General features: G+C 53.7%; 1 protein-coding gene across 2 annotated transcripts in view; it reads right to left on the bottom strand.

Annotated features, from left to right (window-relative positions):
• Positions 1-19,412, bottom strand: part of HDAC4 (histone deacetylase 4) — a 150,688-nt gene that overhangs the window by 73,599 nt on the left and 57,677 nt on the right. For both annotated transcript variants that reach the window (XM_080799746.1, XM_080799747.1), the window contains 2 exons: positions 13,223-13,343; positions 6,994-7,115 (listed from right to left, as the gene is read on the bottom strand). In XM_080799746.1, the coding sequence (XP_080655872.1) occupies positions 6,994-7,115; positions 13,223-13,343 (243 nt within the window). The remainder of the gene's footprint in view (positions 1-6,993; positions 7,116-13,222; positions 13,344-19,412) is intronic.

The raw sequence follows: 19,412 nt of genomic DNA, 5'->3' as shown, positions 1-19,412 counted from the left end.
GGTTCTAGATGCCGCACACAGGGGTGGACAAGCCCAGGCCTGGCAGGCACTCTGAGCTCCACACAGCTTGCCGGCCACGTGTCCCAGGGCTTAGGTCATAGCCACCCGGGTCCCTGCTATGAAGGGAGGACGTTCTCACAGGGAAGATGGGAAATAAAGACACTTGAGCTTGTCTAACAACGACGGGACTGCCGAAAACATCCCAGGAAGCACGACTGGCTCATCTGTCGCCTGGGCTAGGCTGATCGTGGTGGCCCTTAATGATGTGGACAGAGCAGGCTCCCCGGAGCTCTGCTATGGCGTGACATGCTCAGCGTCTCAGAGCTCGCAAACCCCTGAAGCCGGCCGTCCCATTAGCAGGGATCAATCATCCAGAAATTCACAGGGATCTATCCTTGCATAAGAGGGCAGAGGTAGAGTTACGTTAGAAGAGTTACAAATTTATATGCACAGACCAGACCATGTAGAAAAAGGTGCTGATCCTCACACACTCAGATGGAAAGATAGACTCAATGTAACAGCAACTGAAAAATACAGTCACAGGACAGAAGGCAAAGCAAGTGTTCTTGTTAACATGAAGACGACCAGACATGCTCGCTACCCCTGATACACAGTCCGACACGGATGTGCAGAAGATATCTGGACAGATACAAAACTAATCAAAGCAGCTTGTCTCTGGGAAGTAAGACGCAGAAGCTGGTGTAACTCATGTTCTGTTAGAAGCACGTAGTATATGGTATTTCATAAAGAGGTACTACATGCTGCTGGAGGCTGGTGTCACCTGGTCACAGTCTCGTAGCCTATTTCTGTTGGCAATCAGCTCGGTGTGGGGCGGCCACTGAATAGTGAAATGTGACTTCGAGATCCCTTCTGGTACTTTTCATATTAGAAGGAGGTCAAGTCTGATAGATGTCAAAGTTTGAAGGATGGGACACAGGGCATGTGAGCCAATCACTTTATGTAGAAGCTGCCTAGTACTCACCATACGGACCATCTCCAGAAGCTTCCTAGGAAAGCACAATAAAGCCTTTTAAAAAACCCTCTGAACACACTCATACCCCACTTTTAAGAGCGCAAAGTCAATGGAAGACAGCCCAGCAAACACCCCGTGAGGCCAGAGCTCAGCGGGGCCGGCACCCCTGGCGCTGCGGTCACCCCTCACCCCCCAACTCTTTGCTCAGAGACAGCACGGGAAGGGCAGAGTCTGCTGGCCCGGCCCGGAGCAAGACGTGCAGGGCCATTTATCACGCTGCAACTGACCCTCCAAATCACTCCTTTCCACTGAACTGTGGTGAGTGGGGGTCATCCCTCTCTGCCCCTGCTGGGGACTTGCACCGTGCTTGCTGCCGACCACCTGCAAGCAAGACCCAGGTGGCCCTGTGACAGCCCATCCCTAAACCTCAAAGACATGCAAACTCAGCTGTGAGGAGCATCACTCAGTTTGCCAGGGTTCTAGGGAAACCCGCTGACCTGCTGCTGTGTTCTATGTGGAGGTCACAGATCGCCCGCCCCTGGTTCTCCACAGGCTGCGCATCCCCATAACAGATCTCCACAAGGTGCTGGGGACACATGCGGCAGCCAGCTGCAGAGAGGGACTCTGGTATCCAGCAGGACGGAGGCAGGGCGGCTGCCAGGAGACTGCTGATGGGGCCTGAAGCTACCTTCCTTGTGTCTGGGGTCAAAGCCTAGCCTTACCCTGCACCTGCCTGGGTGCCTCCCTGGCCTGGCCTGACACTCGAGTGGGGCCTGGACCCTGCTATTCCCTGCCCACCTGAGCAGCTCAAAGCCTGGCACCCTGGAGACTCATGAAATCACCACGGCACAGACACCAGGGGCGAAGCAGACACTGCCTTGTCTGGGACAGCAGCCCCAGCGGGGCCCTCCAGCTGAGGGTGTGGGCAACGGAGTCTGGCTCCCAATGTCACTGTGGTGACTGGGCAAGGCAATGAGCCTCAGAATACAGCCCTAAGGGTCACCGCCAGACGTGAAAGTCACAAGAGAACATGTGTACTCCTTACAGACAGGGACTCGGTCTCCTGGGTGTTTGGGCCCATAGAAGATGACATGGGAACAACAGTCACTGGGGGGGGGGGTTCAGTGACTGGATGCAGTATGGGGGGTGCACTGTGACCCACACTCATGTGACAGCAACATAGGTCATCTGACAAGAGACACCGGGCATGCAGGGGAGTGGGCTGGTGCTAGGCCTGCCTTGCCCCCCTTCGCCGGGCTGGACAGGCTGTGCAGGGGGCCCAGGGGAGGCTCCAGCAGGCGCCATGTTCTTCCTGCTGCTCCAGAGGGCAGACCAGAGAGTGACCCTGCCGCCTGTAGCACAGTGGCTGCACCCCATCCCCCAGAAAGTCCCAGCCCGCAGGCCACGGGTGGGCCAGGCTGACTGTGAGCTCTCCCTGCTGAGCCGAGCAGCTACAGACAGGGGAAACTGCCATCTCCCACAGCTTGGGAATTGCCGCTTCCCATGAACAGCTGCAAACCTGCGAGGTGTGGAGCTGCAGGAACCTTCTAGAAGGAAGAGCCCCAGGAGCCACTGGCCACAGAGTGAACACAGGCTGGAAACTGAACGCCTTGGGCCCAGTGTCCAGGGGGAGCTGTGACCCGTACCACCCAGCCTCCCCCCACTGTGTCTGGGGCCAAGGGTGGGCCTGTGGGCAGCAGGACTGCTTCCAACACAGCTGACGGGCACGACTCCTCCCTAAGCACTTCCTGAAACAGACAGTCGGCGTCCTGGGTGGTGCCCAACACACAGCATTCGGTGCTGAGGTCCCAGCAGTCACGGTCAGAATGGAAGTGGACAGAGATGGGCAACGACAGAAAGCTTTGTTTTGTTTCGTTCTGGTCTCATTTCATCAGTCAGAAGTCACAGAGGACAATTTAAGAGGCGTTATGCAAAAAATTGACAGCAGCTAACATCTTTAAAAATGCAAAGTTAAAGAAGCTACTGGAGAAAAGTATAACCTAAACATCATCTATACAACAAAATTGGATTTTCTCTTGGCGCCTGGGTGGCTCAGTGGGTAAAGCCTCTGCCTTCAGCTCAGGTCATGATCTCAGCGTCCTGGGATCAAGCCCCTCGTTGGGCTCTCTGCTCAGCAGGGAGCCTGCTTCCCACTCTCTCTCTCTCTCTCTCTGACTGCCTCTCTGCCTACTTGTGATCTCTGTCTGCCAATAAATAAATAAAATCTAAAGAAAAAAAAAAAAAAGAAATGGGAAAGCGTCCTTTCTTCCATGTGAACGTGTGGTCAAACACTTTGCTCAGACGAAATCCTTGGCGGAGCTGCTCGATGCCCCACAAACCCAGAGAGGACCCGCTGAAAGGTGCAGGGTGGGTGGCATGGTCCCAGTATATCTTCAGTTAGTAGATTTGGAGGGGCCCAGAAATTCAGTCAGGTGGCCTCCACCGCACCTGCTCTGTACCTGTGCACCCTGGGTCAGGACCCAGCCTGCTGGCAGGTGGGGACGCCCTGCTGTCAACCACAGGGAAGGGGGCAGGCTCTCCAACAGGAAGCGAGGGGAGCCCAAGCTGGGCACTCAGGTGGTGAAGAGGAACCAGGGGCCGGGACATTTTCCCAAACCCCCAAGAAGGCAAGGCACACCTCTCCAGCGAGACTTCCAGCAGTAAACGGCACGGACTGCTGTGTGGCCTTCCCTCAGGGAGCTCAGCAATTCCACCTGCTTCTGGCAGAACTGGGGGCTGAAGGAAGGGTCTAGGGGAGTAGAGGCTGGCGGGAATGGGCTATTGGGTGGGGGAAAGGATAAAGGGCAGCCTGACAACTTGGGAAAATGAGAGCAGAGCCCCCGCAGCCAGGCTCCCTCTAAGCACTTTGCAAACATCAACTCCATGACTTATCCCAGCCCAGGAGGTAGGTGTTTCCTGATAGCAAAACAGGGAGGCACAAAAGGCTTCCCCAAACCACAGGGCAGGAAGTGAAGCCGCTGGATGTGAACCCAGGCCACTAGAAGAAGTCACTCCGCGAACACTCAGAGGCTTGGGTGAGTCGGGGCGCTCTTCTCCTGAGAGGGAGCAGAGCCAGGCACAGTGCGCCCAAGGAGCAGGGACAGCAGCTCTGCACCTCATGGGCACATGTCCTGCAGGGGACTGAGCCCTGGGGACCGAGGGGCAGACTGACACTGTGTGAGACCCACAGGATCTAGGGTCAAGTTGAAACCAAGGGGAATATTTAAGTGTACGTCACGTTTATTAAAGATTATAATTTTAATTCATTCGAGGCATTCTGTAATTAAGATTTCATGTTTGTAGTCTTTCCTATTACGCATTCTCATACAAACGCACAGATAGGAATTACTGAAAATTAATGACATCAAGTGTTTGAAAGTGGATACTTTCAGGATGATACAAGACACCTAACTACACTCCATTCCCTTAAGTGGTTTAAACATTTCTTCTGAAATCTTTCTATTATTAATATTATTAATGCGCTGGTGATGTCTTCTTGAAAAATTGATAATGCAATCACATCTTAATTAAGTTCTTCTGGAGCACCATGCGCTCACGGGCATTTCCCTGAGGGTGACGAGGGGTCTGCATGTCCCAGGGCAGTGGGGGGCTGGGGCACAGCCAGGTTCAAGGCAAATAGGTGTGACAGGCTGTGCTCCCAGCACAGGAACCAGCAGCCGCAGAGACTGAGAGGGATGACGGGGCCCGTGAGACAAAAGGTCACAGGCCACACAGCTTGGCGGAACAGCACCGTGGCTGTGTGGAGTTGGCCGTCCTGCATCCAGAGTCTTCCAGAGACCCCGGCTACAAGTGGTCAGCGTCACGTTCTGTGTCTTGTAACAGAAGCCAGTGTCCAGGTGGCATGGGCCCTGTGTGGTTGGGAGAGGGGAGGAACCAAAGCAAACACCCCCTGATGGGCAGCCCCATTTCTATTTTGAGAGGGAGGGGTGAGCTCATGCCAGGGAGCCCTGGGAGGGCCCTGAGAGGTAGGTGCTGCTCGCTGCCCTTCCCTGGGACATCAGGGGAAGAGTCAGAGGTGTCTCCTGACAAGGCAAGGCCCCTCAGCAAGAGGTGGGTGGCTCAGCTTGGTGGCCAGGTGCTCAGCCTTCTGCTTCCTCCACTGGGACCTTGGGGGCCACGCTTGCCACACCCAGGGCAGGAGGAAGAGCTGTCTGCTCAGCGTATCCACAGCAGTGGGGGTGGGGGGGGGATATAGGTGTGCATAGCTCCATTTTACTGATGCCAAACTGAGTACAGGGGAACCTAAGGAATCCATTACAGGGTACACAGAGCTATGAAAGCAGTGGAAAGATCTGACCCAAGCTGCTGGCTGCCGGAGCCCATGACCTCTGTGCACCTCAGCCACCCTCATGACCTTAAGGTGAGGGAGACTCCCTGCTCCTTGTTCTCTTTCCTGGGCCAGGGCACTGGGAGCACGCACGGTCTTCCTCTCTCCACAGAGCCCGCTGCTCCCTGTGACCTGCCATTCTGCTGATCTGAGCTCAGGTCAATACAGCACGAAGTTCCAGAAGTGGGGATGGGGGCCACCTTGGGAGAACTGGCCCCCAGCGCCTGACAGAGACCTTCCTGTTGGGCGCGTGGGCTCTCTGGGTGAAACCCATGGCTGTCCTCCATGGAAGGGTGAGAATCACACACTCACACCGAGGAGAAGAGGACAGAGTGGCAACTTCCCTTTCACCAGGGGAGGGTTTACAGGCGACGGGAAGCCCTGCCCATACCTTCAGGGTCCTCACCGCTGACTCAGAGGGGCTCCATAGACGCCTCTCCCATCCTTGTCCAGGACTCTGGGGTCCTGGACTTGTGGCCATTCTGATGGAGCCACTCGATCTCGAACACCTGAGTGTCAGTCAAGCACTATCGAGGGGCCTTGCTGCAATTTCTGGCTCTAGACTCAGGCTCTGCTCCCTGAGTGCCACAGCGAGCTCTCTGGCCCCAGCTCTGCCTGTGGTGAGGCTCCAAGTCCTCTGTTGTTAGGATGGAGTGGTATATGAGCCCCCAGCCCTGTCATCCAGTGCCTCATCACTCAGGTAAAGATGCTGGTGTCTCACTGCCTTAAAGAATATCTGTCTAAAAGCAACCCAAATCCTCTGGATAAAACAAAATCTGTGTTTACAAAGAGAAGGCTGTGCCACACGGGCCTCAGTTCCGCTAAGCAGGAACTTCCCACAATGCCCTGCGACCACAGGCTCCACATGTCTGTGACCAAGGGACCCAATCCTCCACAGCTCGCCCTAGCCTGCCCACACCTCGTGGTGGACAGAGCCTCTGCAGGACGCCCCCGCTCTGGCCCCTGCCCTTCCGGCCACCCTCGAGCCCTGGCCATGGCCACTCTGATCTTTCTTAAAAGCCGCTGCCCACTCAAACCATCACCGCTGGCAAAAGTCCAAGGGAGCCTGTTGGAGTGTGAATACCCTTCTTCTTCTGGTCTGTGACAGGGCCACACACACCCCGAGGTCTTCTCCTGAGATACCCTTGCAGGACACAATGAGTTTCTTTCTTGAACAGACTTCCTCCCACTCTGGGATGCCCCCCCGGGCCCCGCCCAGAGTCAGCCCCTAGGGCCACAGGCCGACTGGCCTGCTCCCGCAAGGCCTCATGTGAATCAGCAGGAGCTGCTGTGTCCCTGAGCCCAGCAGGGGATGCTCTGGGCTGTGACAAAGTGGAGCACACCAACCAGAGGAGGGTAAGATTGGGTGTTGTTTATAAATGAGTGTGAGTTTTAAGCCGTAGGTGTACACACATGAGGCTCGTTGCTCTGGGTATGAATCATAAAGCAATGCTTAAGGACATTATTTTTAAAAATGATGCTCTAATACAAAAAGCCAATACTTAAGCACAAGCAGGGATTCCCTCTGACTCAGTCTGTAGGGAAAGTGGGAGGGTCGGTTGAGAGCCCCGCCCCCTGTGGGGCACGTGGGAGGGGCCGGTCAAGAGCCCCGCCCCCAGGCCCTGGGCCTGGGAGCCCTGACCTGTTTTTCAGAGCAGGAAGGAGCACTGACCTGTTTTTCGGAGCGGGAAGTCATCTTTGCTGTCATACATTCCCAGGACCGGGTGGTTGTAGGAGGCCGACACCCCACTCTGGGGTGGGGAGCTCTGGTCAAGCGAACTGTGCTGTGTTTTCCTGGAGAGAAGAGGCAAAGGCAGACGATGAGTCAATAAGGGGCAGAAGCCCGCCAGACACATCAGCCCCGGATCAGCTCTGGCCGACCAAGGGGATGGGCTCCTGTCTGCCCCAAGGCTGAAATGAGACACAAACCAATAATGAACACGCGACCCAAGGCTGAGCAGCACCTCCATAGCCGAACCCTATGCCCAGAGGAACAGGGCCTGGTGCGAAGCCGGCCGGCATCCTGTTCCTCTTGGGTGGCTCCTTGCAGGGCTGCTCCCAGGCCACCAGGCCACAGCCAGCTGCAGAAGGGCCTGTCCTCGGGGGCCCATGGAAGCCAAATGTGGACAGGACCTGCATGGTTGCAGGCAGCTGAGATCTGGTGGGGTGCATTTGGATCAAGCAATGGTCAAGTCTGGAGTCCCCAAGGGGCTCTTCCTTCAGCAGAAAATACCCAGTGTTCATCTGTACCTTCAGAGGAACAAAATCTACCGTCACCCCACTTCCTGGGGGATGGTGGGTATCAGGAGGCAACACCCTGTGCTGGGAAGTGGGTCTGTGATATTTACTGCCTCCAGTGACTAGCCAGGCACACTCAGCATCCTGAAATGGTGAGGCAGGCTCTGGCTCCAGCAGGAGGCTCAAGTGGGCGGGAGGGGAGTGGGGCTTGAGAATGGGGTGCCGCCAGCCCTCGGGAAGACCATCGGCATGTCCTGGAAGCTCCCACCCTAGGTATAATGAATTTTGTTGAGTCTTTAAACTGTGTAATCTGCTTAATGGCTTGAAGCAAATTTGCCAACTTACTTATTTGGAATTTGTTCAACTGTTTATTTGAATACACAGTACTCCACATCCACGCACCTGTGTTATTTGAATTAAGAATAGGAGCTCTTAAATGCTTACAGGTGGATCATTTAAATATGGGAGAATAAAATTGTGCAGACTGCGGGCTGATCACAGAGACCCGTCCATTGAGTACAGCCTGGACATCTGGGCTGTGGGGCCCAGCCAGGCTGTGTAGCGGGCAAGAGCTCATGCACACCACTGTACCCATGACACAGGGTCACCTCCTTAGGCAGGAAGCCCTCCTTTTTACTTGTGCTTCCACTGAGACAACTCTGGTCTCACGTCAGGGGGACACTGTCTGACAATCTTATTAAAGGTCTGAGGGTGGTTGCCCCGGGTGGCTCAGTTGTTACGCATTTGCCTTCAGTCAGCTCTGGTCATGATCCCCGGGTTCTGGTATCGAGTTCCACATCGGGCTCCCTGCTCAGCAAGGAGTCTGCTTCTCCCTCTCCCTCCTGCACAATTTGTGCTCTCTCTCACTCTCTCTCTTTCTGTGTCAAATAAATAAATAAAAAAAATCTTAAAAAAGAAAAAAAAAAGGTCTGAGGTCAACACTATCTTTACCAAATCACGTCTTCTGAGGTGTCCTTTGGGGAATGTGGCCTTAGCTGGTTTCAAACTTCTTAGTGCTAAGTCACAATGTGGGAAGGAATTCGCTTTCTCTTTCATGAGAAGCATGGAAAGACCTGTGTGTGCATTTTGTGACCCGAAAGTGTGAATAATAATTATTGGTAGAATAGTATTATAAAAAATAACTACTATTGTTAGACTTCAATTATACACTGTTTATAAAGAAGCCACAAGTTAGAAAAGCTGTATTTGTTCAAGATCTAATAGATTTTCTCTTCCGGTTTGCTCTCTGCAGACACTGACAGGGTGAAACCCTCCCTCTCTCGTAGGGCCCTCAGAGCCACAGTGCAAGGCCATGACCTGGGCTCAGCACACAGCAGTCCCACATCGCCCCAGGATATGGGGCCGGGCCAGCGTGCAGGAGGCCGGGGCTGTCAGCGCAGAGCCCCCAGCCTTCGAGGGAGTGACTCACATCCCCACCATGCAGCCGCCTGGAACCCTTCTGACCCCTGGACGAGAGCTCGTCCCTAGGTGCCCACCACAGAGCTGAGTGGGCGGCTCCAGGGAAAACCTGCTGTCATCCCCTCTCCCCAGGGACCGTGCACGTGTGTCCCAGGGAACGAGGACCTGGAAGGTGAGCAAAAGTGAAGTCCTGACCCTGGACTCCATACGTATCCCCCACTGACACGCTCTCCATCTTGCACACACCTGCAGTATTGCACCCCACCCTCATACCTCACACATATCCCACCCTGCACACTGACATGCTCTCACACACATCCTCCCCCACCACTGACACATTAATAGTCCACCACTTAATAGTCACATGTACCCCACCCCGCACAGACATGCTCACACACTCACACGTACACTGACATGCTCTCACAGACATCCTTCCCCACACAATGACATGCTCACACAGTCCCATGTACCCCACCCCACACACCTACACACTCACACACTCCCTACCTGTACACTGACACGCTCTCACACAGTGCACTCCACCCCATGCACAGACCCTCACACACTCCCATGTGCACACTTGACACCCCCACCCCCTCACACAGGGGAGCAGAACCTGAGGGTGGCCCCTTCCATGAGCCTCAGCCCTGCCCATGGGCCCAGCCCCAGCTCCCGGCCCCAAGTCATGGCCCCGGTCACAGCCCTTGGTCACAGCCTGGCAGGAGGTGCTTGGTGGCACCTGTGCCAGCGTCCGGGCCACTGGTGGATGACATGTGGTCTTCAAGGAGGTGCAGACGGAAGCACAGAGAGGAGCGCCCTCTCCTCGGCTCTCTGGGCCCTCCTCAGGCTGCAACATGGAATAAGTCTATGCAGGCATCCAGCCGCCTCAGCCCTCCAAAGCCGGCCTTTCCCGCCAAGTCAGACTTACACAAGTGACCTCAATACAACCTGCCCTCGCCTAACCAGCACTGCCCAGTGCAAGGATGATGTGAGTTACCCATGCAATTCAAATGGCACAGCAGACCTACTGTAATGAGTAAAAACGGCTGAATTGACTTTATGACACTCTTTAACCCAATACATCCCCGTTACAATCTTTTCAATGTGCGATCAGCCTAAAATGGTCAGTGAACAGTTCACATTATCTCCATCGTGCTGAGGTGCTGCAGTCTGCCATGTCTAGCACCCGCAAACAAATCTCCTTTAGAACAGCCTCATCTCTGGGCCCAGGGACATGTGGGGGGCCACCACCACCGTGGACACAGAGCCGCGTTGTCTCCACCGACAGGACCCCATGCCATCCGCAGCCGAACTTGGGGCCCCTAGCCCAGTCACCAGCTGGCTTTGTTGCTAGATTTATCTTGCTGACTCCAGACTGTCATTTACCTGCGTCCCCGAACAGGGGTCCATGTTACTTCTCCGCCCGAGCGTCCTGTCTCTGAGGCCCACTGCCTCCTGTGCTCTCCCTCTGGTGGGTGCTGGGGCTGCTTCCGTTCTTTGGCAGCAACAAACGATGCAGCCGGGACCCCAAGAACACGTGTGTGTGCGGACAGAAGTTTTACCTCTGGGGCAGACCCTGGCAGGACAGTGTCTTGAGGGGAGGGGGGCACGTTCACCTTTATGAGAAACTGCTGGACCATTTGCCACCAGCTGCACCACTCCGCCTCCCCCGGCTGCATGCCACAGTCCACGGGACCCACATCTTCACCGCTTGGCCAGCTAAACTCCAGGCACCCCACTGGGTGCGAGGTGGTGATACCCAATGGCTGAGATTTGCATTTCCCTGACAGCTAACCATCTTTTCAGGGACTGGCTGGCTATCTGTAGGTCTTATTTTCTGAGGTATTAATTCAAATCTTCTGCTTATATTTTTTTCAGTAGATCACTTATCTTTTTATTATTGAGTGGCAGGAACTCTTTATATATTTTGGATATAAGCCCTGTGAGAAGTTATAGGCATTGTGAATATTTTTCCAGTCCATGGTTTGCCTTTTTATTTTCTTCATGGTGCCTTTGAAAGAGCAGTTTTTAATTGTCACAAAGTCCATCGCTGGAGTTTTTGGTTTATGATCAAGACGGCAGTGTCCTAAGAACTCTGTCTACCTCTGCCCCAGGCTGTGAAAACTTCTCCTATCTTTTCTTCTAGGAGTTTCAGCTTTTGTGTTTGGGTTTACATTTGGGCTAATAATCATTGCGGGTGAAGTGAAGCCAAGGTCAAAGTTTAGTTTTTCCTCCACAAAGGCCCAGTTTTCTGACCGTGTTTCTGCCTTCACACAGCAAGTGAATGCGACAGTCACTCCGTGATGTTGGGTTTAGAGTGACAGCACAAGACTGCTGCCAAATTCAGTGCAAACAAACCTGTCCCCTGGCTGACTTCCCCACTCCAGCCCATGTGCCCCAAATCCCCCTAAGGGAGCTGAACCCAGGGCAGGCAGGCCGCGTCCGGGTCAGGCCTGAGGAGCCCTGTTCCCCAGGCAGCAGCTGCCTCAGTCCCTCCTGGGACCCCCACAACCCAGGATGGAAAGCCACCTGCCCTCCCTCTCTCCCCCTTTCCTGCTCCGGAGCTCCTCCCCAGAAGCCCCTCCCTCCATTCTAGACTCTCTCCGCAGGGCTCCCTTTCTGCTGGGACCCACCCTCCCCCACAGCCCCTGGGACTAGAGGTGACACACTCTCCTGTCACATGTGACCCATCACCACAGCCTCCGTTCCGGCCAGTGGTCTCCCGTCCCAGGCTCTGGCCCGCTCACAGGGAACCTGGCACCAACCTTCTACCATCCTCGAACTCCGACATGATTGGCCCACAACTTCTGTAGGCTTCCGGTCCCCTGGCCCCTTGCCAGCCTTACCTCCCCAGTAGTGTCCCTGACTGACCCTCCGAGCCCGCCAGCCACTGCTGCTAAATGCTCCATCCCAGCAGGTCCTAGGGCGCCTCTGCCCTCTTGGCGCCTTTACTGGCCTGTCCTCTCAGATCCCCCCAGTGCCCGCTCCTCTTCCTGCTGTCTTCAGTGTGAACCCCATGGATACCATCTCACAGGCTACCCAAACTGCTTTCCTGGGGGTGTCACCCAGTGGCCCCACCCCTAGGGGACATTGCAGCTTTCCCACAGCAGCCCCGGTTGTCTGGGGGCCCAGACGTGGGGTCACCAGGTACTGCTACTGGCGTTTCCAAAGAATCCTGCATGCGGTGGATGTGGGCGCGCGGTCTTGCTTGTGGATTTCCATGGCTGCCGCTGCCTCTGCTCTGCTGTGGGAGTTGTGTCATGGCTGACCTGCGTGCACGCCCACGCATGTGCAAACAGGCGTGAACACAGCCTTCCGGACCTGGTGGCATGTTGTGGCGGTACACGGCATGAGGGCCGCTTTCTCTGCCTTGGAATAATATTCTTTTCCGGTTGTACTGATGACGGCGTCGTCTGCCAGGATATGTGGGACCATCCCAGGGGGACATGGTGGTGTTTGATTTAGTCAAATAGTTGCCCCTTTGAGAGCTTGAGGATAGATATGTTTTTCCCCAACACAATTAATGATAACCATATTTTGACTTATAAAAACTACCCTATGGGTTCTTTGTAAGAAATGAAATTATCCTCGAAAACAGCGGAAAACTGTATTTCAAAGCAAAGCCTGCAAAGCACCCTTGATCATGGTTTAAAGCCACGTACACCTGCCCCTCCGTGCCCCACGTGGCCTGGGCCATGGCCAGCCCCTTGCAGCGAGTTTATGTTCAGAGGACATCCCTATGCACGTGGGCATCACTTCTGAGCTTTCTGCAACGCCACGCCAGCTTTCTTCAACTGTCAGCAGGAGCAAGGCTCCCTGGTGGCCTCTGTCCATCATGCCTGCTCTGGGAGAGGGTTCCTAGCGCAGAAATAAAATACGCCACAGCTGCTGTGGGCTTACCCAGCAGTCAATAAAACACCGGGTCGAAATTCAGTAGGTGCATTCGGACAATTTAGAACCAGAGTTCCAGGTTAAGTGGCTCCTTTTGCAGCCAAAATATATGGTGAGGAGAGTCACGGCCAGGCACCGGCCCTGCACGCGTCAGTCCGTTCACTGACAGATGGGCCCCCTCTATCTGGAAGACCACCCCTGCGCAAGGCCCGCGGGACTGCTCGTTACCCTGTGTTCACGGCTGTGCGCAGAGCCTTCCTGTCCACACCTATCCCCTGCCTCGCTGGGGGAAGAACCGGGTGCCACTCGGGCCGCCGAGAGGAGGCTCGGAGCCTGCACACGCCCCCACTTACCCGTACCAGTAGCGGGGGTCGCTGGAGATGCAGTGGTTCAGGTTCCGGTGGGCCAGAGCCTTCTTCTTATTGAGGACGAACTCCTGCAGCTTCATCTTCACCTCTGTGCTGGCCACCGCACCTGGCGCAGAAGGAAGCATAGACAGGTGACCCACTGGAGCTGCGGCCCAGGAGTGTAGGGTGGCCGCGGGTCTCCTTGCCTGACAGGGAGCGGAGGTGTGCAGACAGGCCCGGGGTTCTAATTCAGGATGTTGCTGATGCCGTGACGGCTTCTCAAAGGAAGGAAAAGGATGGGAGAAGTTTTAATAAGAGGGCTTCTTTCCATGAAGATTTTACATAATTGCATCCCATCTAAAATGCAGAAGTCGTCAGCATGAAGACTTCCTATTACCTAACACAAAACCACCAAGGGAAGTTTGATACTGTTACATAAAAGACCATTCTGAATTCGGTGCTGGCAGCATGGTGGCTTCCTTCTCACTGGAGCAAAAGCAGCAGACGCTCAGAGTGCTTCTGTACACACCCCTCAGCGCCAGTGAGAGGGACGGAGTGTGCACCCTGGGCGGGCACATTGCAATACTTGTGTATAAGGAAACTGAGCCGGCTTCATTTCCACTCATGTTAGAGGGAAGTTTCTGTTCCTTCCAGCTCATCGACTACTCACTTCGAGCATGTTCACCAGGCTTTACTAAAGTCAGAATCATGTGCTCTGTGGTTTTCTTGCGTGATGGTTACTCACGGCCCCGAAGAGAAAACAGGCAACTTTGAGAAACAGACCCACAAAGCAAACTCCTGACCCACCGCTCTATCGTAAGACCCGTGTGCGTCTGATCCATGCTCCTCGGGGCCGGGCTCGGACTCCACGGCATGCCTGTACCCACCCCTCCACCTGTGAGCAGCATAGTTCCTGTTGTGCAGAACCAACCAGGATTCTTCATGGCGGAAAGACACTTCAGAAGGTGAGCAAAGCACAGTTTACATTTTACAAACCCATTTCTGACTGGAAGGCATTTTTAGATCGTCCTTGTTATTGTCGTTGTTCGAAACCGTACTGCCGTGAACATGAACAGACGTCATTGTATTGAGGATTTGCTTAGGAAAGATCAACAAAATCAATATATTTAACAAAAAGAACCTTATAGCCCTGTAAGTATCTTCTTCTTCTTCTTCTTCTTTTTTTAAAGATTTTACTTATTTATTTGACAGAGGGAGAGAGATCACAAGTAGGCAGAGAGGCAGGCAGAGAGAGGAGGGGAAGCAGGCTCCCCGCTGAGCAGAGAGCCCGATGCGGGGCTCGATCCCAGGACCTTGGGATCATGACCTGAGCCAAAGGCAGAGGCTTAACCCACTGAGCCACCCAGGCACCCTTCAAAGCATCTTCTAATTGCTTTCCCAAATGACTTCATACACAGAAAACCACGTGCCACAAGCGGGCAGGCTCCCTGCATCTTCATGAGTACTCGGGATCACCCTATGTCTCTGTCCATCAGTACTCGGAATCACCCCATGACCCCGCGTCTCTATCAGTACTCAGGATCATCCCACACTTCTGTCCATCAGTACTCAGGATCACCACGTGACCCTGCATCTCTATCAGTACTCAGGATCACCACGTATCTCTGTCCATCTGTACTCGGAATCACCACGTGACTGCATGTCTCCATCAGTATTCGGGATCACCACCTGACCCCACACCTCCATCCGTCAGTCCTCAGGATCACCACATGACTTTGTCTTCATTAGTACTGGCAACTGTCACTTGCTGCAAATGGGAAGGGCAGCTGGTATTTCACTGTGGTCCCTGATAACTCCCCGGGCAAGTAGTTATCTTTTGCTCTTGTGATGTATCTTTATGTCCTTGGAGTATTTTTTCTTGCAGAGTATTCTCGTGGTACGTTTGGGGGTGGCACGGTGGGTCTGTGTGTTTGCCTTTTAAATGTTCACCCATTTGAGCTGTAGGTTTTATAGCAATAAATCTTTTGTGAGCCTCCTATACTAGGCCTTGCACATTTAAAGCTCCCATGAGCACTGTGAGCAGGTATCATCAGCCCCATGTGGTCTGGGGAGCCTCCCAGGCGGCAACCAGTGGCAGGGTCTAACCAAAGCAGCAGGCTCCCTGGCCCCAACTCTCACTTCTCCTCCATGTTTGCGTGCAAGCCTCTGCCCTGGTCTCTTGTTTCCTTTCAAAACTTGGATGATTTTCTAATTTTGTGAGATAGCGTGTGTGTGTGTGTACACATATGTGTATATGTGCAAATACATACGTACATGTGCTTGTCTGTATAGATACATACATATGTATGTGTACACACACACACACACACACACACACACACACACACACACACACACACCTGCCCCCGGTTCCTGGTACCAGGCTCCTAAAACCCTTGCAAACTCCTGATCTAATGCGGTGGCTGGACTCTTGGGAGGCTTCTGGAAGGGGCTGGTCACTGGAAGAGCGAGCCATCATTAGAAGCTTAGACTTTTCAGCGCCATCGGAGAGGGGAGAGGGGCTGGCAATGGACTTAACGGTTGGTCATGAGGAAGCCTCCATGAAGTCCCATAGGATGGGGTTCAGAGAGCTTTCCGTGTGCCAAGAACGCGACACATACCAATAGCACGGGGACAGAGACTCTAGCACTCGGGACCTGCCCAGACCTCACCCACACGTATCACACCATTTGGCTGCCCACCTGAGTCCCTGGGCACACCCTTCAATGAACCAGTAAACCTACGTCAGAACTCCCCTGAGTTCTGTGAGCTGTTCTGACAAATTCAACGAGCCCAAGGAGGGGGCTATGGACACATCTGATCTGCAGCCTGGACTTCCAGCTAGACTTCCAGACTCGTGGGCCTGATCCTCCAGGTAGACAGTGTCAGAACCGGCTACACAGCAGGACAGCCAGTGGTGGTCAAGCTCGGCAGGAGACCCCACATGGGTGGCCACCAGCACTGTCAGAAGGGAGGCTTTCCAGGTGTAAAAGTAAAGGACAAACACAGGAGGTAAGGACCAGGTTTCCCCCAAGGAAGGAAGGAAATACTGGGATTTGTCCTCGTTTTAATATTCAAATGCTAGTTTGTATGTAGTCTGCTCAGGTTTCCTCATTGCAATTTCTTCCATTTTCTGGAAGTGCTGAAATTGATCTTCCGTTCGCTGGTTTGGTAAATAATCAGTTTTATTTTATGCTTGGTTTTCCAGTGCTGGGTTTTCACTCACTGAGCTGCTTGCTGTTGCTAGATTTTCACATTTCTTTCTGATACACATGAAATGGGTTTTGGTGTGAGACTCTGAAGGTATTTTGACAAACTGCTCATAAATTGTTAATATCATTAGAGAAACTGTCTTTGCTGCCACTGTTATCACACCCCCAGCACACGCTCTCATTCACAGACTTTTTGTCTAGCTGTAGGTGTGTCTGCGTTCTCGGAGGCAGTGCGCCCCTACAGTTCCGTCACAGAGAGCCTTCTGTGGGTGGTGGGTGGTGGTCAGAAAGTATGGACCCCTGGGGACCAGGTCCTCCATAGCTGTGGTAGGGTCTGATTTTAGCTCATCCAAGGAAAACACAAAGAAAATTCACTACACTGATTCCAAAGCACCTTCAGAAGCTCCCATCACGACATACCGGCTTTTGTCCTGGGCCTTCCCAGGGTCCGAGGAAATGACCCCATCGGCGTCCAAGAAGAGAAGCTCACCAGAGCTCTGTGCACACCATGTGCTGGCCACTGGGCAGAGGGCACACGGGAGGACGGACATGGCCAGGCCAGTCTATGGGTGACCAAAGGCACAAAATCACCCCTGATTCTGAGCATCGCGGCTCACTGCCCTCCAAAGGTAGCCAGAGTCAGACTGAACATTGATCCAGAACACGCAGAGCCTGTTTCCAGTCTACAAGTGGGCTTGTCAGAAAATCGCATGGACACAGGGATCTGCATATAATGTGCCCAGACATGCAGTCACCTGGCATACCCCTAACCAAGCACCAGCACCAAGGACAGCTGAGGACATACGCCAAGGGTTACCCGTGTCAGGACACAGTGTGCCTTGCAACCAGGAGCAAGAGGTGATGCAGGGCACGGTGGGAGGCACAGAAGGGCAGAGGGCACAGAGGGCTGTCTATGCAGGGGAAATGCAAATCCGCTGGTAATTCACAAGTGGACCCAGCTGACAAAAGAAACCACAGTGGCATGAGGAGCTCCAGGTTTCTTTCCACCTCCGGGTGCTGCTGGCCTCACGGCAAAGTGATCAGACTGCCTGATGGTGACGAGGGGGTACACAAGGGGGAAGACCCAGATGAAGGAAGAGAAGATGGCCTCCGGTCCTTCACAACTGTGGGTGCAGGAGACTGGACAAGGCAAAGTCGGGCAAGTAGCAGAGTGTCTCGGTAGGTGGAGAAAGATCGTTCCTGAGAGTTTCCCAGCAAACCAAACCTGGGAAAACACCTGTCAACATGGATCCACTTTCCCTCCATGGGAGGGAGGCTTGTGAGGCCCCCGCGAGCACTCCAGGGACAGGCTGATCCCAACGACCATGTTTCAGGAGCCTCTGACCCTCCCTGCTTCAGCTGTATCCCTGGCTGGCATCACGGGCTCCAGAACTCAAGGAAGCACAAAGAACAAACCCTCCATCCCAGCTAAATCCCAGGAACAGGCAAGCACAGCACAACGTGGCAAGGGGCAGCTCCTCCCCTGGAGGGGACACTGGTCCCCATCAGCCCTTGTCCCCTGAGCTGTCACCTGTGTCCTCACAGGAGGACATATGTTGCATGACTGACCTGTGGTCCCTCTGCCCGCACAGGGTGGGAGAAAGCACCTCATGGACTCTCTTGGATCCCATCAAGCCAAGCCCACCTCCCTGAATATAGGAAGGTTCCTTCCAGCATAAACAGACAACAGGAACGAAACGGCACCGCCCTGACGTGTCCGGCCAAGGCCACATTACAAGAGGGGGCAGATGGTGACCTGGTCACAAGGGCGGCCCCCTGGGGCACTCCCCAGACCCTCCTCCCAGGGGCAGCGGGCACCACCAGGGTACACGTCCTCACACTTGCACATGGCCGTGGCCGCGGCCAACGCCAGTAGCACTGCGCACCGCAGAGGGACCGTCTGTCTTTCGTGCTTCACAGGAGAGGATATTCAAGGAACAGCCAGCATCCTTCTAGCTGTTTACTCATCTCTCAGCAGATTCTGCTGCTTTCTGCTTTCTCATCGTCTATTCTCTTCGTGGATATGGAAATCTTGGCGCTCTTATTAGAGAGATCTCAATTTCAACCCGACGCGCCTCACAGAGCAGTTCTTCCAACACTTAGGAAATACTGAGTAAAAAAACAACTGTTTTTTCCTCTCCTTTTTTTTAAAGTTTGTATTTGAATCCCAGCTACTTTACATCATACTGTACAACACAGGGACTCCACACTTCCGTGCATCAACCCTGGGCTCACCCAGATACTTCCACCTTAACACAGAGTTACAGAACCGATAAAACACATTCAGTACACAAATACCTAACAGCTCTAATTTTCACTTTTTAACAAGAACGAATTCATGCTGACTACCATTCATTCATTGGATAGGCTTTATGTGCCAGATTCCGATCTGGTCGATGGGGACCGATACGGAAACAGAAAAGACGAAGCCTCCTCTGCACATGGGGCAGGATGTAAGGGACAGGCCGGTGAGTACAGACCAGGCAGCACGTTGGGCACCGGCCCAGTACCTGGGCGCCCGGGGGGAGGAGAAGGTGCTTCTAGACACCGCTTGTCATGATGGACTCATGTTTCTCCTGCCCCACGGGCCTCTGAGGAAGGCCCAACTTCACAAATGGGACAGAGTTACTTTCTGGATCAGGTGTTGGATCTATCAACTCAAGTCCTTTGAGCCTTTTTTAAAAAAATTATTTTTTAAACAAAGTGAACGAGCAGGCTGGGCTTGTAAATAGCAACAAACAGAAAAGTCGCTGTGCTCACTCCAGGCTCCTCAGAGAACAAAGCCTGGCATTCTGTTGGATTGTCCCTTGGAATCTGTGTATCTGAGATCCCTCAACGTAGTTAAGCTAAGTAAAACCTGGCTAGAGATCATGTGTTCGTGCTGAATGAGACGAAATGCCACGAATCGTAAGAATTCACTGTTCCTTAGAGCTCATAGTGTCAACGGGTATCAATAAGTAAAACAGAGTTGAAGAATTATTTAA

Source organism: Martes martes (genome assembly GCF_963455335.1).
Source record: "Martes martes genome assembly, chromosome: 3".
Lineage (NCBI taxonomy): Eukaryota > Metazoa > Chordata > Mammalia > Carnivora > Mustelidae > Martes > Martes martes.
The sequence above is the reverse complement of the archived record's forward strand: the minus strand, read 5'-3'. Positions and strand labels throughout refer to the sequence as shown.